The sequence below is a fragment of the Pelodiscus sinensis genome, chromosome 5, assembly GCF_049634645.1.
Source record: "Pelodiscus sinensis isolate JC-2024 chromosome 5, ASM4963464v1, whole genome shotgun sequence".
Lineage (NCBI taxonomy): Eukaryota > Metazoa > Chordata > Testudines > Trionychidae > Pelodiscus > Pelodiscus sinensis.
The window spans coordinates 17383369-17402431 of NC_134715.1; the positions used below are offsets into that span (position 1 = coordinate 17383369).

Here is a 19063-nt window from a genome sequence, read left to right on the forward strand (position 1 = left end):
AGGCGATAGCCATCATTTTCCCCCAAATGATTCAGTCTCACGTGAAATAAAAAAGCAGTCACCAAGGAAATAGAGCAGCAGTGTAACATTCTGCAAATTATGCTAAATTATTTGGTAGAGGTGATAGAACTACTTGTGAAATAATAATTGCTAGGTGTTAAGAAAGAAAACATTTCTTACATAAATATAAAAGGATTTTAATAATCTTCCATGTGAACTATGTGAAAGTTGCATCATGTTTCTGAAGGTACATCGACACTGCAATTGGAGGTACAAACTCCCAGCTAGTAAAAACAAGTCCACAAAAATAATTTGCATCCCTTGTATTTCAAATTGGGTCAATTTCTGCTCTGAGTTCTGTCAGTCCTACTCCACTGATACCACGGGATTTCACAGGTAGGCTTATCTCATTTCCTTCACTCCACTGACAGTCGTAACTGGTGGACATCATGTATAATTAACCAAGAGTACCTAATTACAGATTTCGCTGATACCATGTAAATAATAAAGGGAATGGCATTTATTTTATAAGTTTTATTCTTATCTAGCATTTAGCATACTAAAATGTCAAGCTAGTGTTAATTTCTGTGAGAGATAGCCATGAATATTAGGTGTGAAGTGCAAAATCTCCCCCCTCCCCCAGAGTACAGTGAAGTATGATATGCTTAGTGTCTTGAAATTAGCCAGAAGTTAAATGCTGAAAGAGGTGTGTGCTTGTGTGTGCGAGAGAAGGAGTTTTGGTGTATATGGATGCTCTTTGACTGTAGCCTTTTTTGCTTTGAAATTCCAGTTCCCTGATAGAATTGATGGCCCCCCTGGGCAAAGCTGGGGGTGGCTCAGCAATCCTGGAAGGAGAGGGGCCTTGGGTGGAAGGGGCAGAAGGGCAGTCAACCCTCAGTGCCACCCAGACTGTGCCACTCCCCTCCTCCACAGCTGGCCTTAGCACTGCCCAGGGCTCTGGTGGCAATTTAAAGGACCCAGCTGATGCTGCTGCCACAGTGGCAGCAATGGTGGCCAGGAGCCCCAGCTCTTTTGTATCGCAGGGCCCCGGGGAAGATGCCCCCATTGGCTATTCCCCTCAGTGGACCTGACGGTTCTCCTCTTCCAGCTCTTTCTCCTGTAAGGTCTTCATACAAGGTTTTTCCCTTTCTGCATGTGTGAGATTAATTATAAACACCTCTGTAGAAATAGTGCGATCAGATTAAAAAGCTGTACAGAGGGAGGTAGAACAGAGATTCTGTCTTACATAAAAATAAACAAAACACAGTATGTCTATATATGCGTCTGTAGCATACAGTGAGCACATGTTCGTGTTTATATCAATTCTGGTTTTATTTTCCTTTGTACAGGAACGTAGTCTTGCATTAACTCTTTTTTTTAAGTTGATAGTGTGAGATTTAAATCCTATTAAGCTTAATGGATGTTATAAGGAAAAAAGATTAAAAACCTTTATCAGTGATTTCAGGAAGACACTGTGTAATATAAATAAGAACTTGTAATGACACAGCTCCATGCTGGTTACAGATTCCCGTAGCTATCTGCATTTAACTCAGAACAAACTGCTAAATCTAGTTTCAAGACTTCAACTTCACATTTACACCTTTCATTTCAAAATGGACTATTTTTCAAATAAATAGCTTCGGGTATGTCTACACTACCCCGCTAGTTCGAACTAGCGGGGGTAATGTAGTCATCCGCAGTTGCAAATGAAGCCCGGGATTTGAATTTCCCGGGCTTCATTTGCATGAAGCCGGCCGGCGCCATTTTTAAATGCCGGCTAGTTCGAACCCCGTGCCACGCGGCTACACGCGGCACGGAGTAGCTAGTTCGGATTAGGCTTCTAATCCGAACTAGCTGTACTCCTCGTGGAAGCCTAATCCGAACTAGCTACTCCGTGCCACGTGTAGCCGCGCGGCACGGGGTTCGAACTAGACGGCATTTAAAAATGGCGCCGGCCGGCTTCATGCAAATGAAGCCCGGGAAATTCAAATCCCGGGCTTCATTTGCAACTGCGGATGACTACATTACCCCCCCAGTTCAAACTAGCGGGGTAGTGTAGACATACCCTTCCTTTTTAGTGAAACACACACATGACATATAGGCTACGTCTACACTGGCCCCTTTTCCGAAAGGGGCATGCTAATTTCACAGGTCGTAATAGGGAAATCCGTGGGGGATTTAAATATCCCCCGCGGCATTTAAATAAAAATGTCCGCCGCTTTTTTCCGGCTTTTAGAAAAGCCGGAAAAGAGCGTCTACACTGGCCCCGATCCTCCGGAAAAAAGCCCTTTTCCGGAGGATCTCTTATTCCTACTTTGAAGTAAGAATAAGAGATCCTCCGGAAAAGGGCTTTTTTCCGGAGGATCGGGGCCAGTGTAGACGCTCTTTTCCGGCTTTTCTAAAAGCCGGAAAAAAGCGGCGGACATTTTTATTTAAATGCCGCGGGGGATATTTAAATCCCCCGCGGATTTCCCTATTACGACCTGTGAAATTAGCATGCCCCTTTCGGAAAAGGGGCCTGTGTAGACGAGCCCATAATGTTTTGAATTTAGATATACTTTAGCATTCAGCTTTGGCTACTAAAAGGGAAGGCTTTTCTTTCCATTTAAAGATTATTTGATGAGCAGGAGAAATCAACGATTTGGTCAATTTAACATATCCTCTCTATACACAGGCACATCATACATCACTTGATCGCTTAACACAGCATTTCCCAAACTATGGTCCGCGGCCCGGTTGCCGGTCCTCAGCGTACCTGGTGGCTGCCGGCCCTTAGGCCGATTGACCCATCTGGTCGAATCGGGCCCCGCGCCCCTGCACCCGGAAGTGCCGGCGAGTTAAGAGCCGGGCCCTGCTCCAGCGCTATGTGGAGCTGGGTCTCTCCCCAGCTCTGCCTGGAGCGGGCCCCGCCCCCGCGCGTCCTCTCCGGCCTCACCCCCAGAGCGTCCCCTCGGCCCCGGATGTCTCTGCCACGCGCGGCTCCTCTTCGCCGCCTGCTGCCCATGCATGGCGTTGCACGTGGGCAGGGAGGACGTGATGTCACAACCCGGGGTTTTGAAACCCGCGTGAGGCACATGGCGGGGCCTGGCTGGCTCTGGGTTCGGCCTCCAGGGCCTGAGCGCGGCCCCCGGCCCCGCAATGTGGAAAGAGAAGGTGGGAACCGGCTCGTGCGGCAGCGAGGAGAGGAGAAGGGTGGGGAAAGGGGGAGAAGGGGCTTGGGAGGGGAAGGTCCCAAGGGACAGGGGTGCGGGAGAGACAAATGCCAGGGGGCCAAGTGCAGACCATGAGGGAAAGGGCAGGAGGGGAGGTGTCAGTGGGAGGAGGACAGGGTGATGCTGGGAGAGGAGAGGGGAAGGGCACTGGGGGCTGGAGGGGGAGGTGCTGGGAGAAGGCTTGAAAGAAGGGGTGGGCATGAGGAAAGTCAGGATGGAGCAAATCGTGTGGGGGGGGCACAGAGGGGCAGGAGGGGAATGGGGCAGAGACTGGTGAGGGGGTGGATATTAGGGAAAAAGGAGGCACCAGGAGAGTGCAGGGCTAAGGGAAGGTGCAGGTGCTAGGGGATTCTGGGGTGAGGAGGAGGGGAGAGCTGGCCACCGGAAGCAGCACTGGACGGGGGAATCGGGGCAGGCTGGGGATATTGAGGGGCCGGTGGAAGCAGGGCTGCCGGGGGGTGTGAGGTTGGGGGCAGGGCGCTGGCTGGGGAAGATGTGGGTGGGATGGGAGAAGTGGCTGCTGGAAGGAGGGCTGGATGCAGGCAGTGGGGCTGGCCAAGGGAGATTGGGAGGAGAAACGGGGGAGAACTGGCTGCCAGGGAGGGGGTTGGGGGAAGTGGGGCTGGCCAGAGGCACAGCAAGAGGAGCATTGGGGAGGAATGAATTGGCCTGCGGGGAGTGGGACTGACCCGACCCCATTCCCGTCTCCCCCCCCCCCCCACCCACAAAGCACGAGTTAGTCTGGCACAGGGATTCTACAGTCATTCCCCCCCCACACACACACACACCCCTCGAGTAGTTGCGAACTATCTGGCTGGTAGACACACTCATGCAGCCTGAGCACATTTGCCAGCCAGGCAGTTTGAAACTACAAACTGATACATCTAGTAATAATACAACTTACCTACTGAGAAAATATCAGACATGTTATATGTCTGATATTTCCTTCGTTTGTTTTTCATGTGCTTATATTTTTGGGCTGCAAAAAGCAGAACTGAAAAAAAAGGGTTCCAATTAAAGTAAAAAGTATGGGAAACCCTGGTCTAACCAGCTTTCTGTCTGTCTTACAGCCCCATTTATCCAATCCATATTCCTTAACTTGCTGGCAAGAATATTATGGGTGACGATATCAAAAGCTTTGCTAAAGCTGGCACTGGGAGATTTGGGAGGTCCAGAAACAACTTATTTGAATATTCATAATTTGATTAATGAATATGCAAATATTCACATGACCATTACTGGTCCTCCAAAAGTTCGTGAATGGATTTACTGGTCCCCGTGTCAAAAAATTTGGGAACCCCTGGCTTAACATGTTTACTTTAAGACAGTGGTTCCCAACCATCTTTATGCAAATAATACAAATAATGAATATTCAAATATGCAAATAAAATGTTTATCAGTCCGCCAAAAGTTTGTGAATGGGTTTGCCGGTCCACGGTATAAAAAGCCCCAGCTCCCAGAGCCACAGAACCAGCCCTAGCCCCTACAGCCCCCCACCCTCCACTATCCCCCCAACACCAGCCACTGACCTAGAGTACCCTGCACCCACCCACCCTCCGTCCCCTCCATCCCAAACGCCTCAGTGCCAGCCTCCCACTACCAGACCTCCCAGTGCCAGCCTCCTGTTTTCAGAGCCCCACTGCACCCAACTCCCCTCCCCCGCCATGCCAGCCCCCCGGTTCCCAGTATTAGCTCCTTCCCCAGAGTGCCCCAGTGCTAGCCTTGCCCCCCGTAGGTCCTTGACTACTAGCCCAGCACTAGTCCTACCCCCGGAATCTCCGGTGCCCGCCCCGCCCCCTTCACCTAACCCTGCGCTGCCTCCCCACCGCCAGCTGAGTGCTGCTGCCCAGGTCATGGCAGCGCTCAGGCTGCCCTACTGAGCTCCATGCAACCCTCCTGCTGTGTAGCAAACTATTCTTCCACGGCCGGGAGGAGACCCCACTCTTGCCCAGAGCTGGTTGGAAGAGGGACAGGACAGGATTGCTGGTTGGATTTAACAAGATCACTTTGTCAGCATGAGTCAGAGAAATTACTTTGTGTTTATCCTGAATTTAGAGGACCACGACAGAGTGGCTTTGCATTCCAATTTAGGGCCTAGAAAGTAGTTAACTATTGGAACAGATTACCAAACCATGTCATGATTTCCTTTGGGCTACATGTGGGAAACATAAGATGAAACCGGTGGCCTGTATTATGCAGGAGATGGTATCAGAATGGTCCCTCTTCACTAAAGCCTTGGATTTAAAAGTCCAGTTATATAAAATATATTAGAAGTTGTATATAATCTCTTCGTTCTTCTTTCTTTCTTTCTCAGTGCAAGCAGCTGTTCTAGGAAGGAAACCTGTTCCAGTCTCTTTGTTATTATACAGTACTAGGAGCGTTGTAACCATATTACTGTGTGTATTTTGTTAATTGTAAGCATGAGCATATCTCTTGTATCTGTTGCTCAGTTGGGTCCTGTGGGAATATAGAAGATATGCAGGGCAATTATTGATGTTCAGCCTATTGACTCAGCAGTACCTCTTTTGCACAGGAAGGATTCTTGACTTTATGGGGGTTATGTTGTCTCTCTGGCTATTATACCTGTTGTCTGCGAGAGCAGTTCTATGATTTTTCCCTAGATTCTCTCACTATAAATATAGCTAATATTGTCACTGTGAGATCAAAGAGCAAAAGTTGCTCCATACTGACATGATGCATAAGATTTGAGGTCAGTTTTACTGTGCAGAAAAAGATTTGGTATTATGAACTTAGCTGTCTGAATTTTTTTCTCTGCATTGTACCCTTTCCTCATTTTGTCTCTGCACTGAGGATGATGTCTGTGCTGTTTTGGTTCTTGCTCTAGTTGCAAGTATCATTTGGATGCAAGAAAGCTTAAACTACAATTTATTTGGAACAGATTTACAAAATTTGTAGTTAATGATAGATTTTAAGAGAGGGTCACTTAAGTGAAATCGTCTCGTCATAGTCAGTGAAGGGGACTGTGGTTATCAGTGCTATAATACCAGGTTTTGAAATATTTTATAAAAGATTTTCTGAACAGATACTACAGGCTAAGATTTTATATCATTTTGCAATCCCGATGCTTCATCTTGTCTTATCCAGTTAAGGCTGAAGATTGACTTTAATGTTACGTTACTTCAGTCTAACAAGATTAGAATGCTTAAACCTGGCATCTTATCTTAGCAATGAGAAAATCTGACTAGTCTATTGTGTTTTACTCATGAAACAGGTGCCCCTGAAAGATAAAATATTCAGATTAATTTCTGTTTCTCTTTAGGGATGTTTTGCGCTGAGTCTTCTTGTCATAAAAATAATGATCAGAGTCAATTAAAGGATAATTAGGATTTTTTTTCTTCCTCATCAGGATACAACTTGCCCTTTTTGTAAATCATTTGATTTCTCCTTTGCAGCATTGTATCTGGAGCTGCAAGATGGCTCCATGGATTAACATGCTTGCAGCTGAACACTCTGTGTCAGTATATGCAACTCCCCTGTTTCCACCAGCGGTTCACTCTCCAGGGCTGATAAAACTAAGGATGCTAATCTCTGGAACCCAGTAACAAAGGGATTATTTTGTGGAGAAAAAGCATGAGATACAAGTATATTGGTTTCATGCAATTCAGCTCCATTTTTGAGATACTAGCTCTTTTTGTACAAGGCACACTTTAAACAGATTTAAGGTACATCTACACTGTGGGTTCAAGTCAAGTTAAGATATGCATCTTCAGCTACGTTAATTGCGTAGCTGAAGTTGAAGTAGCTTAACTCCGCGTTTGGCACTGTCTACATGGCAGGAAGTCAAAGGAAGAACACTCTTACTTCGATTTCCCTTAGTGCTTGTAAAATGAGGGTTATAGAAGTCAGAATAAGAAGCCCATTATTTTGAAATTATTTCAAAATAACTGGCTTGCTGTGTAGATGTGCACTCTGTTATTTTAAAATAAGTGTGCAGTGTAGACATAGCCTTAGAAATGTACTTAGTTTCAATTAGTTCATGCCATTATGTGAAAGGAAGGAAGGAACCATTCTCTTGTGCTTGATGTGCTGATATATTAGGATGTTAAAAATACACAGAGGTGATGAATAGTGATAGAAATGTAGCCATGTTAGTCTGGGGTAGCTGAAGCAAAATGCAGGACAATGTAGCACTTTAAAAACTAACAAGATGGTTTATTAGATGATGAGCTTTCGTGGGCCAAACCCACTTCCTCAGATCAAATAGTGGAAGAAAATAGTCACAACTATATATGATTGTGACTATTTTCTTCCACTATTTGATCTGAGGAAGTGGGTCTGGCCCACGAAAGCTCATCATCTAATAAACCATCTTGTTAGTTTTTAAAGTGCTACATTGTCCTGCATTTTGCTTCAGAGGTGATGAGATTTGGATTCCTGTATGCCAGACACTTCGCCAAAGAATCAATGCCCACAAAACAGACATTAGACAGGATCACAAAGAAAAAACAGTTGCTTGCTATTTCAACCAGAAAGGACACTGTCTCAATGACCTACTCACCTGCATCCTACTTCAGAAGACATTCAAATCTGCACTTGAAAGGGAATCCTCTGAACTGTTATTCATGCTAAAATTCGACACTCTCCGCGGGGGGCTGAACAAAGACCCCAGCTATCTTACCCATTACAAAGATAGCTTCCCCAATTATCACCTCTAATACTATTAACTCACAGACATCTACCCTTCCCCACCTCTAATATCATTAACTCACAGGCATTCACCTTCCTTTCTCCCCCCCCCCCCCCCCCCGCATCCCCCTTCTGTTCTGAAATGTGATTTGTCCTTTTCATATGTGTTCACTTTTTTTTAATTGTATCCTTTGGTATATATGGTTGTGACTATTTTCTTCCACTATTTGATCTGAGGAAGTGGGTCTGGCCCACGAAAGCTCATCATCTAATAAACCATCTTGTTAGTCTTTAAAGTGCTACATAGTCCTGTATTTTGTTTTGACTACTAAAGGGAGAGCCTTGCGAATCAAGGGATTGCTAATGAATATTTTCATCTTGCATTTAGCCAAAATAAATATTTGTTGTATGATGTCAATCAATTGTATCTGTTTAGATTCACTTTAAAATCTTTGTTATGCAATGCAGAATTTCTGTTGAATTTGTTTGATCACTGACTATTGGTTTTTTTAAATTCTGTCCATAAAACATTTGTCAGATATTTAACCCTTGGAGAAATATTCTAGAACTGACTCAATATTTAAGAAATTCCCTGGAAGGCTATCCCTGAAAGCTGACAATTGCATCCTGGTCTTCCACTTCACTGAAATGTACTCAAATTATATGGACTTCATTATAATATGTAGAATACTTGGTGGTCAAAAAACCTTAGCTAAAGGTATATATAGAGCTAATATATATATACACAGCTGAAAACAATAACAACTTTGGTTGTTTATCTCAAACATCACATTGCCAGTCATGTACTTGAAACCTGGAATTTCAACAACTTGTATTAACAGTAGGTTTTTTTTTTAGTAAATTGTAGTTACATATATTTAAAGTTTATTATATTGACATACAACTCTTTGCTATTTAAATTGTCAGATCAGGCTGCACAATATCTATATTTACAGCAAAATTATCTTCGGCAGCTATTCTGTACATGAAATAAGGTCAGCATATGTAATAATGATCCACACTGAATAAGAGATTAGAGTGGAGAATAAATGTTATAATTAAATAATACTTAGCCCGTATGCAACACAGCAGTTTTCATTTTCGAAATGATAAACTCTGACTTTCACAGTATCCATGTAAGGTAGTTGATACCATCCCACTTTACCAGTGAAGAACCATGTTGGGACTGATTTTCATAACTAATTACCTATCCCACATCAGCATTGGTCACTCATGCTCTGCAGGTCAGAACATCAGGCCCTAAGTGATGTCACTGAAGCCTCAGAAATAGGCAGCTTCAGAGCTTGGATAAGAACTCTGGATTTTGACTCTTGGACCTGTGATCAGATCACTTACCCTTATCTCACTTGTCACCTGCCTTTTGAAATAAACCTGGTGCTCCAAGGAATCCATTTTTCTATTTTCCAGAAGTTAGGCCTCAGCCTTGTAAAGGGATCACACAGATGGACCCTTTCCAGGACTGAGAGAGCATTAGTTATTTGAACAGGATAGGTAAATATTCTATTCATCTTCCTTTCCTTCTCTTATCAACATCAGAAATAAATGGGGGGGGAGGGGGAGCCCTTCTGCTAAGGAATTACCTTCTGTGTGTTGTCTTACCAACCTGGTTGCCTGGTTGACCTCTTGCAAATGGTCTAAATTATAATTTATTATATCACATAGTATATTCTACATGCATACATGGCACAAGTGAATTTTAGTTCCACTGTGGCTATATAATTAAAAACCTCACTAGTAGTTTGCAGTTGATGAAGCTGGTTATTGTTTTTAGGGTTATTTGGGTTTAAATTTGTAGCAAAAGACAAGAAATACTGAACACCTGAACTAATTTTTCATCATAATGGAGGAATCAACTCTGCTGCTCAATTGCAAAGCAATGCGAAGAGCTGCAAAAACTTTAATTTGAAGGGTAATGACAAATAGCTGTAATAACATATGCAAAAATTTCCATTTGCTTCACACAGTGGAAGTGGTGGGCAAGGCTTTCAGTTAACTGTAGAAAGATCCAAAATGCAGACAGCCACGAGTTACTCTAAGTTACTGCATGATAACAGGAAATTTTTCATTGTTCTCTTCCTACTTTGTAAGACCTTCAGCATTAAATCTTTTATACCTTGCCTGCTTGTAGCTATGTTTTATTAGTTACAGCAATGAACTTATTCAGGGATAATTTAGCTTAGCAAATTGAATGGATATCTTAATTCCTGTCTTAAATGTCCATATCCTGCCACAAAGCACTGCCATTATCTGAAACCTTCCCTAAGAATCCCATTAGCCGCTCTTGAAATGAAAAGACAGCAAGAGCTGGCTGCTTTAATTCACTGACACTCTGCTGGACTACTCTTTAAATGGACATTATTAGGGAAGGGGGTGCATTTAATACATACAATATCTTTTGCCTTTAGTTTGTCAATAAAGGTGGTAGGGAAAATAAATCCCTTTGATTTATGTGTACTTTATCCATTTTGTTCCTGGTGATACTACAGGTGGCAACTTCACCTGTTTCTGGCTCTTTTCAAGACACTACCGCAGGTCCCCCATTCATTATTTCTGTATACTGGGCTCTGTTTCTGTAACATAGTTTATGCTTCTCTTGCCAGAAGGCAGAATTAGTTAATCACTAGGAGCCAATTCAGGTTGTTGTAAAAGCTATAGTGATGGTTCAGGTGCAGCCTGAAATCAATAAAGAAGAGTGCTTTTTAAACAGACTAAAATGAAGAACAATTACCTACTGTAGCTAAATTACATTCCGTATTGGATCATTCCCTACACTGGGGACTGGTGGGCACAAACTGAGATGTTGTAGAAATTAAGCAGTTGACATGGTGACAGATGGGATATACCAAAACACTGATTTAACCTGTTTTGGTAAATTAGATCAGTGGTTATATAAATTGTCAGAGATACGAAAGCTGTTCAAAGTCATATGAATTTACAAGCAAGTTGGGAGGGTTTTGTTTCTTTTTGGAGAAGCGTTATCATATTCACTCTTTTATCTTTTACTCTTGGCTTCCTTACATAGCCTTGCTGTCTATGAGTTTTTGAGCCCACGGGAATTAAAGTGTGGTTGTGACATGAACAGAGGAATGTGAATTAAGCTTTGCTTCAGCATTTGTATTGCATTTGCAGAGTCAGCCTGCCTTCTTTGCATACCCGCAACTCCCACTACAGTAAATGGGAGTTATGGGTCTTCAGTATCCATGCTCGGGCCAGATTAATGTTCATCTCTGGAATTACTTCTCCTCAGCACCTCTGGAACACAAATAGCGATTGAGTCCTTAGGCTGAGACTTGTTGTTGGTTTCATTCTGAGATAGCATTTTTATTTTATTTGGATGTTAGTGTGTTCTGGTCACTGGGATTTCTTCTGCTCTATCTGAATTATGTATTCGGGAAAGTTGCTCTATTTGTAAGAATAATATTTTATTAATGTTAAGGCACCCAGAGGCCTTTGGGCATAAGTGCCTTAAAATTGATTTTATCATTAGTTTTCTGCTATTATTTTATATAATTACATTATCACAAACCAGGCAACAGTAATATCCATTTTCAAATGCCCCCCAGCACAATTGGTTTTCTGTTAACCATTGTCACATTTCACTCATTGGATTTGAAAATGGAAAGTGATGAATAGCTCCAGTGTTTTTTATGGCATGTTCTGTTTTTAAGCTTTCTGGAGGGATAGTAAGATATCATTTATTTAAGCTTTTTCATCCTACACGAGAGAAATGTACCCAGTTACGAACCTGTTATCTCGCTAAGATGCCTGAAAACACCTTCCATTCTCAAGCACAAGCTCTTTAAACAATTGCCAATTCTGCAAACAGTGCAAGAATCATTTCAATAAAAATTCCTTATGGTAGACTGAAGAACCAATCCAGTCTTTATTGTTTCCATCTGATCTGATTTAGTGCCAGCATGGACAGCTCTAAAACAGCTGAGATTGGAAACAGTTCATAGGGTCCACGCGCTACCATCCCACAGAACTGGAAATTTGTAACTGGAAATTCCCATGAAATATGTCATTTCATTGAAATAAGTTCTCATTAACAAAATGTCAATGTTGATTTTTTTTTATTTTCTAAGAAGAAAATTCAAAACAACTTTGTTTATTTTTTAATTGAAATTAACATTTCAGAATGAAATGAAAATGTTAATTTCCATTTGGCTGACAATGTCGTTGTGTTACAGTCCTCAGAAGAATATATACAGGATACAGTTTATTCAGCTTATATGAGGCTTACACATTTTATGTTCCAAAAGGATCTAGTTTTGTGGGAAACATTACAGGCCACACTCTTTCCCATGTAACACTCCTTTTGCTGATCCATAGTGCAAAAAGTAGATAGATCCAGTTGGAGATTTCACTGGATGGCGGAGATTGCAGATGGCGCACGGAGTGTGACTAAAAGAAAGGGGGTGTGGCTAGACTGCTGCGGTCTTTCAGCAAATACCAGTTGGCACACTAGCTTCCTGGAACTCAGCCAGCCAGCAAAGTTGGTGCAGTGCTGAGGCTTCTCTAAGCTATGCAGGAGACAAGGATGTTATGAAGTCTGCTGCAGGACTAGGAAGCTGCAGCTTACTGCATTAGGGTCCTGTTACTCAGCAACATCTAGTGTATATTGGGTGGGGCTGAGAATCAAGCCCCAACGGGGCTGAGGGTTTAGTATGAAAGTACTGCAGAACATGTGTCCTGAAGTATATCCACTGTCAAGTAAGAAACTGCAGCATTTCAGCAACTGCTCTCAAAACTGGAACATGATTTTTTTAACCCTGTCACTCACAGGACTATTGTTACAGTCCATTCGAGATTTTTTCACACTAATCTTATTGCAGATGGTTGGCTCAAAAAATTCGAAATAATGGCAAACCTGACTGAAATTTCTTTTAGTTACATCAACCTCAGTTGCATGTCAACAAACCAGTGTGATAACATTTTGAAACTACTTGCCTTATGATTTTTATGTGGCTGTTTAAAATGATGTTTAAACATGGTTATATATTAGAGCTGTGTAGCAGCTCATATGAAAGAGAGCTTTCTCATTGTGTCCACCTAATTTTCCTGTGAGGGTAATACTGTGTGCTTTTGAAAATCACTTTTCAAATGTCTAAGACAGCTGAACCTGTGCTTCAATATAAGCTGTATACATCTAAGACAAGTCCTTCTCAAAGAAATATGTAAATCACATACACTGTATTTGTTCTGCCCTTCATTTTGGATGAATAAAAAATTAATAGTTCATGAAAACAATGTAACTGATTCAGGTTCTCATGGAAAAATATACAAAGCTCATTATGGATTCACGGAATTCTCAAAATACTGGTTTAGCAAACTCAGAGTATAAGGTTTGGGAGCAGATTTGGTTCCCCTGGCTTCAAGTTGCAATACCTGAGCACATAAAAGAAATGGCAGTGTAAATGTCAAAAGGTAATCACTATGTCCTAGAAGCATTCAGTGGCAGCAAAGTTATAGTGTGATATTGGTCTTTTAGCACAAGTGAACAACAGAACTAGTTTGCTGAACAGTATCCAAGAACGTGAGACATAGCTATAAAACACAAGGAAAATAATGTTCTAATATAACTTTTAAAATAGGTTACAATTGATGGTTTTGCTACTTGTTGAAAGAAGAGCAAAGTATAAAATGGACTGAAAGTTATAAAATACCTGTTAAAGAACACCCTGGAAACATCATTATGTCTTTGTGTCTCCCTTTCATGCCTACACATTTTAGATCATTAAAAGGAACAGCTGCTCAGTGTTTTTGATGTCTTCCATGGAAAGTTTGAATTTTCCTTCTAAAGTTATTTAATGTGGCAACGGAATATTATTTAATTTTTGTCAGGAAAGTTGAAGTCGAACATCCGATGTTAGATAGATAGATAGATAGATTTGTCATGAATACATACGAGCCCAAATTTCAAGTTATGGAAGCTCATCAGCAACATACATTGAAGGCCACCAACTGCACCTGTTGGGTAAGGGAGATTTCAGCACACTGGAAACTACATTTCCATAGTGAAAAATCTTTGACTACAGACTCCCACGATTGAAATCTTTTAATCAGTATGGATATGTAGTATACTGTTTGCTTCTTCAACCATGGTAGAACTTTTCTCTTGGACATTTTCCTTTCAAAATTTAAACTTTGTTGTATATTCCATGTGATTTAAAATTAAAATATTGTAAACTTTTTTAAAGAGCACGACAGTGAGTAGATGCACAGAGGTTTAAATTTGGTCCTCTGATTCCTCTAAACCAGGGCTTCCCAACCTATGGGTTGTGACCCAAATATGGGTTACTATTACATTTCAAAAGGGTCGCCAAGTGTCTCCCCAAGTGGCTCTGCCTCTCTCTCTCCCCGCCCCCCCGTTTTTGAATTGCCATGGGTCTCCATCTGGAAAAGGTTGGGAACTGCTGCTGTAAACCCAGATGGGTGGGTATAACATTTCTAAGGGGTATGATAGAGTTCCATACCCAATGGGAGGGGATAATCAAGAGAGTTCTGGATTTCACAAATCACATACATACACATACACAGAGAGAAGATACACTTGTTGACAATATTTTGAAATATCCCTTACAACATATATTTAGTATGTTCAGCATCCTTCAAGACTTAATTCAGTAAAATATTTCACTTTAAGCACATTAGTAAATATCTAAATTTACTTTACATCAGACTACTCACACATTAAGATTGAAAAACACAAGGACAGCCATACTGGGTCACACCAAAGGGACACCTAGCCCAGTATCCTGTCTTCTGACAGTGGCCAATGCCAGGTGCTTGAGAGGGAATGAACAGAACAGATAGTCAACAAGTGATCCATCCCCTCTTGCTCATTTCCAGCTCTGGCAAACAGAGGCCTCGCGATTCCATTCCTGCTGAAAGTTAAGCATGTTCTAATGAACTAAGAAAAAGTTATTCAGAACTGGTTTTCTTTACATGCATAGACAATCCCTAAAATTCTTTGTAACCTACAGATGGAAAGTGATACGAGCTAGGTATTAAGTACTATTATGATTAAGGGGATTTTTTGTAAACATATAAATAAATAATATTTCCATTTCATACTTGCTGTGCCCTGAGAGTTCCACTAGCATTTGAGATACGTCTCTTATTTTAATCCACGAACACTGAATGCCTAGTCTATGCAGTCTCTGCAGATTCCACTGAGAATGTTTTGCATGCTGTATGTCATTTTGTTCTTAATATGTGCTTTTGTTAATGCCTTTTTTCCCCCAATTTCTGTTCCCCCTCTCCCCACAGGCTACATATCTAAACAAAGTTGTGAGCCAAAACCTCAGCACAAGGGACAGAAATTCAGCACATACTCCCACCGAGGACCCTTTTAGATATTCATTGCGCAACCAAGCAACAGCCTATGAAAGCAAAAGCTGTCAGCTGTCAAGTCTGTGTCTGAGTAACCTCCTGAAAGATAAAGAAATAGTGGAAGTCATCAAGCACACCAGAGGCACGTATGAGACCCTCGCTTCAGAGGTCACCCAGAATGTTTTGGCCAGCACTGCACAAAGTACAACCAAGCCAACACCCAAGACAGAGAACTTCCCAGGGTTGGCTGGGGCACTGAAGGATCAGACTGCTGGACCCCGGCAGCATTCCACTTTCACAGGGAGATTTGGACAGCCTCCAAGGGGACCCATTTCCTTACATATGTATAGCAGGAAAAATGTTTTTCTCCACCACAATTTACACACTGCAGAGCTGCAGACTTTAGGCCAAAAAGATGGCTGAGTCCTTGTATGTTTATTGTAGAAAGATTAAATCAGATAAGGGGGAACATTGCTCATTTAGTGCTCAGTCTTAAGTTCTCATCTGCTTTTACCTTTCATTTTTTGTCTTAACATTGTACATGGGCTTCATATGTCCCATTTAGAGAGGGTGGGATGGGGTGGACTAGCATGTTAACTTAAGTATCTAGATTGAATTGTCTTGCTGAAGGTATGGAGTATGGCATGCCATGTGTGTAATAAGTGGGACCATCTTGCTTGGATCTCTAGTCCAAAATAGGCCCAATATTTTTTTGATCTTTTTGCCTCTATAAACCACTGACATACAAGTTTTCCAGCAGGTGATCTCAAATAGCACTGTATTTATTTATTGGTGTTATTGTGAAAGTAGATGTGAGGATGAGTAGGTAAGTAATTAGTAAACATTCCTGAATTGTATAGGAACAAGGGAGAGAACAAGACTGAAGTCTTTGAGGCCCTCTCTTTGTACCACATTTGGGGGGGGGGGGGTTGTCTGTGTCTTTGAACAATGAAATTTGCTCATATATTAAGTGGAGATGTGTTGGCCGCCTTCTGCTGTGTGAATTTTGAGAATGCCTCATCATACCAGTAGAGGAAAAGGTGGCTTTTAATTTTCTTCTAAATGTTCAGTTCACACAGGTTCACCAAGTATTTCAGACAAAGTAATTGGAATTCAAATTAGTGGATGATAGCTTTGATCCTCATCTGCTGATGTCCAAATGACTCTGACATATATCAGTGTATCTCTAATGCTGTATCTGTTTTTAAATACCTGGAATAGTTGATGACCTGGACTAACTCAGCATGTTTGGCAGTCTATTGTCATATTACACACGTATCAAAACCCAGTTGAGTATTTTAGTCACAGAGGAAGTTGAAGTCATCTGATCATGCTGAGGAGTTTGCAGTCCTGGTTGCTCCTTCCAGCAGGCTTGAAACTGTGTATCTCAGTCAAGATATACTAAATGTGTGGCATATAAAAACATGATACTTGGTCTAAAATGTCTCTGACAGCAGGTAATCTGTTTGCATACATAGTTGTTGTTGGTGGTGGTGGTGGTGGTCCATCGTGGTCAATGAAGACCTCAACATCACTAAGTGCTTTGAGACATAGTAGTTAGCTCATGAATAACAAGACTCTCCAGCATTTCACAACACAAGAAGCAGATTAATAAAGCTAAATAAGATCACCTCTCTTTTTATTTATACATAATTAAGGATGAGGAGGAAGAAGGGGTTCAGCAGATCCTTACTCAAAGATTCAAGTAGCTAACATATCCTAGCACCTAATAGAAAATGAAACTCCTAAACTTCAGAAGGTCAGCAATCAAGCAAGTTACACAATACTACATACAATTACCTACAATTAAGTGTAACTTCTGCCTAGCTACGCAATTAAGTGTAACTTCTGTTGCCAGAGGCATGTAGATTAGGCTACCAGACATAGGAAAATGAAGCGGCGATTTAAATAATCGCCGCTTCATTTAAATTTACATGGCTGCCGCGCTGAGCCGACAAACAGCTGATCAGCTGTTTGTCGGCTCAGCGCGATAGTCTGGACACGCGGGTGGCGACATCAAAGATATTTGTCGACCACCCAGGTATGCCTCCTGGGATGAGGTATACCTGGGTGGTCGACAAATACCTTTGATGTCGCCACCCGCGCGTCCAGACTATCGCGCTGAGCCAACAAACAGCTGATCAGCTGTTTGTCGGCTCAGCGCGGCAGCCATGTAAATTTAAATGAAGTGGCAATTATTTAAATCTCCGCTTCATTTTCCTATGTCTGGTAGCCTAATCTACATGCCTCTGGCGACAGAGGTATGTAGTCTAGACGTACCTTTAGATTATAGGCCTTGGAGTTTTGATTTAGGGCTAGTTTTGAGACATCATCTGCTGTTGAAGACACCAAGGTTTGTCTGAATTTTTACTAGTGCTAACATTGGGTATGCAGATCTAGACACATGTGAAACAAGATGAATATATGCAAACTTACTCACTTTGTTTCTATTTGTGTGTTGTTATTGCCAAAATGGAGCACTATAAACTTGCAAAAAACAGCTTCATTGAGTGAATTATGTGTGTTCAAGACTCCAAATATTGCTTTGATACATGTAGTGTAATTTAAAGTCTACAGCTTTAAGAAACAAAACAGTAGTATCATGGTTTCACAATTCAAATCCATGTTTTCATCTGAGCAAAGACTTAAGGTTATGACAGGTAGATTGAAAAAGACAGACAGTGATTATTAATTATAGCTTTCAGTCTGGCCAATCTCAAGAGTTGATGTTTGCATTTATATTTCAAATCTGTAAATAAATAAAATACTGTAATCAAGGGCATTTTTTTCTGGGACACAAATGTACTATACTGCATAAAAAAGCTCTTCAATTAACTGATGTACTGTATTTATAGTTGATTTTTTTCCTGGAAAATGGACTTTTGGATTACACGTTATTTAAAAAGGTCTACAATTTCAAGAAAACATTCTAAATGCTACTATTTTCTTGGAAAATCTTTTTTAAAGATGAAACTTTCAAAAAAAACCCTGGAGAAAACAGAACAATTAAAGTGAGGGATATTTTTTAAAAAATATCTTGAAGCAGTTTTGTATCAGTATTTTCAGCATTGTTATAATATTATTTGTAATACTCAGTGTAAATCTGGCCCTAAAAAGGGAGTAAGCCACATGTTAATGTACAATACAGCAGTATCTGTAAAACAGGGGTCCTTTGTGTGATCCTTTTGTATGTATAGTAACTCATAAAGCGACAGCGTGTGGACATTCTTTCAGTGAATTGATTCCTTTGTACTAAAATCTCTAGTTTTCTAAGACAGTGCCATGTATAAAAATGATTTATACGTATCTTCAAGGCTGTACATATCCGAAAACATAACATCGGGGGTGGGGAGGATAGAACTTCTTATTTTTGCCACAATTGTTTTCTTTTCTCTTTGCTGTGTCTGTAAAACAAAGTTTAACTCTTGTAAAATTTCTATTGCAAATTGCTTCAAGTGAGTTTCAGATCTGTTGGTGTTTTAAAGGACATTGTAAAGAGAAGAAAAACCCTTTTCCCACTAAAACAATAATTTGGAGGTGAAACATTATTTCCATGCCCTATTCTATATTTATATATAATTTAGAGGAGCCACATCTCAAAGGCTGTGTTATTTTTGTAATTGTTACCTACCTGGGCTGTGTTGGCAAATTGAGATTCAAACTTTCTTCTTTGTAGTTCAAGGAATGAAATTCACCCCTAGTGCAGTAGGCCAGCAAAGGATCTCTGTACTGATTAATCCTTCAACGTGCTTCATAGACTTTGTGTGAACCCTCTGCACATTGTGACTGTGCAAGTATGCTATGCATTAAAGACTAGTGGAGGCTCTGTGGGTTACATATAGCTCTGT

General features: G+C 41.3%; 1 protein-coding gene across 6 annotated transcripts in view; it reads left to right on the forward strand.

Annotated features, from left to right (window-relative positions):
• The window catches only part of CCSER1 (coiled-coil serine rich protein 1), a 1130035-nt gene extending 1112924 nt beyond the window's left edge, over positions 1-17111 (forward strand). For 4 of the 6 annotated variants that reach the window (XM_075929595.1, XM_075929597.1, XM_075929598.1 and 1 more), the window contains one exon: positions 15153-17111. In XM_075929595.1, the coding sequence (XP_075785710.1) occupies positions 15153-15638 (486 nt within the window). In that variant the 3' untranslated portion in view covers positions 15639-17111. The remainder of the gene's footprint in view (positions 1-15152) is intronic. The other 2 variants (XM_075929599.1, XM_075929603.1) reach the window with 2 other exon arrangements.
• The last annotated feature ends 1952 nt before the right edge of the window (positions 17112-19063 follow it).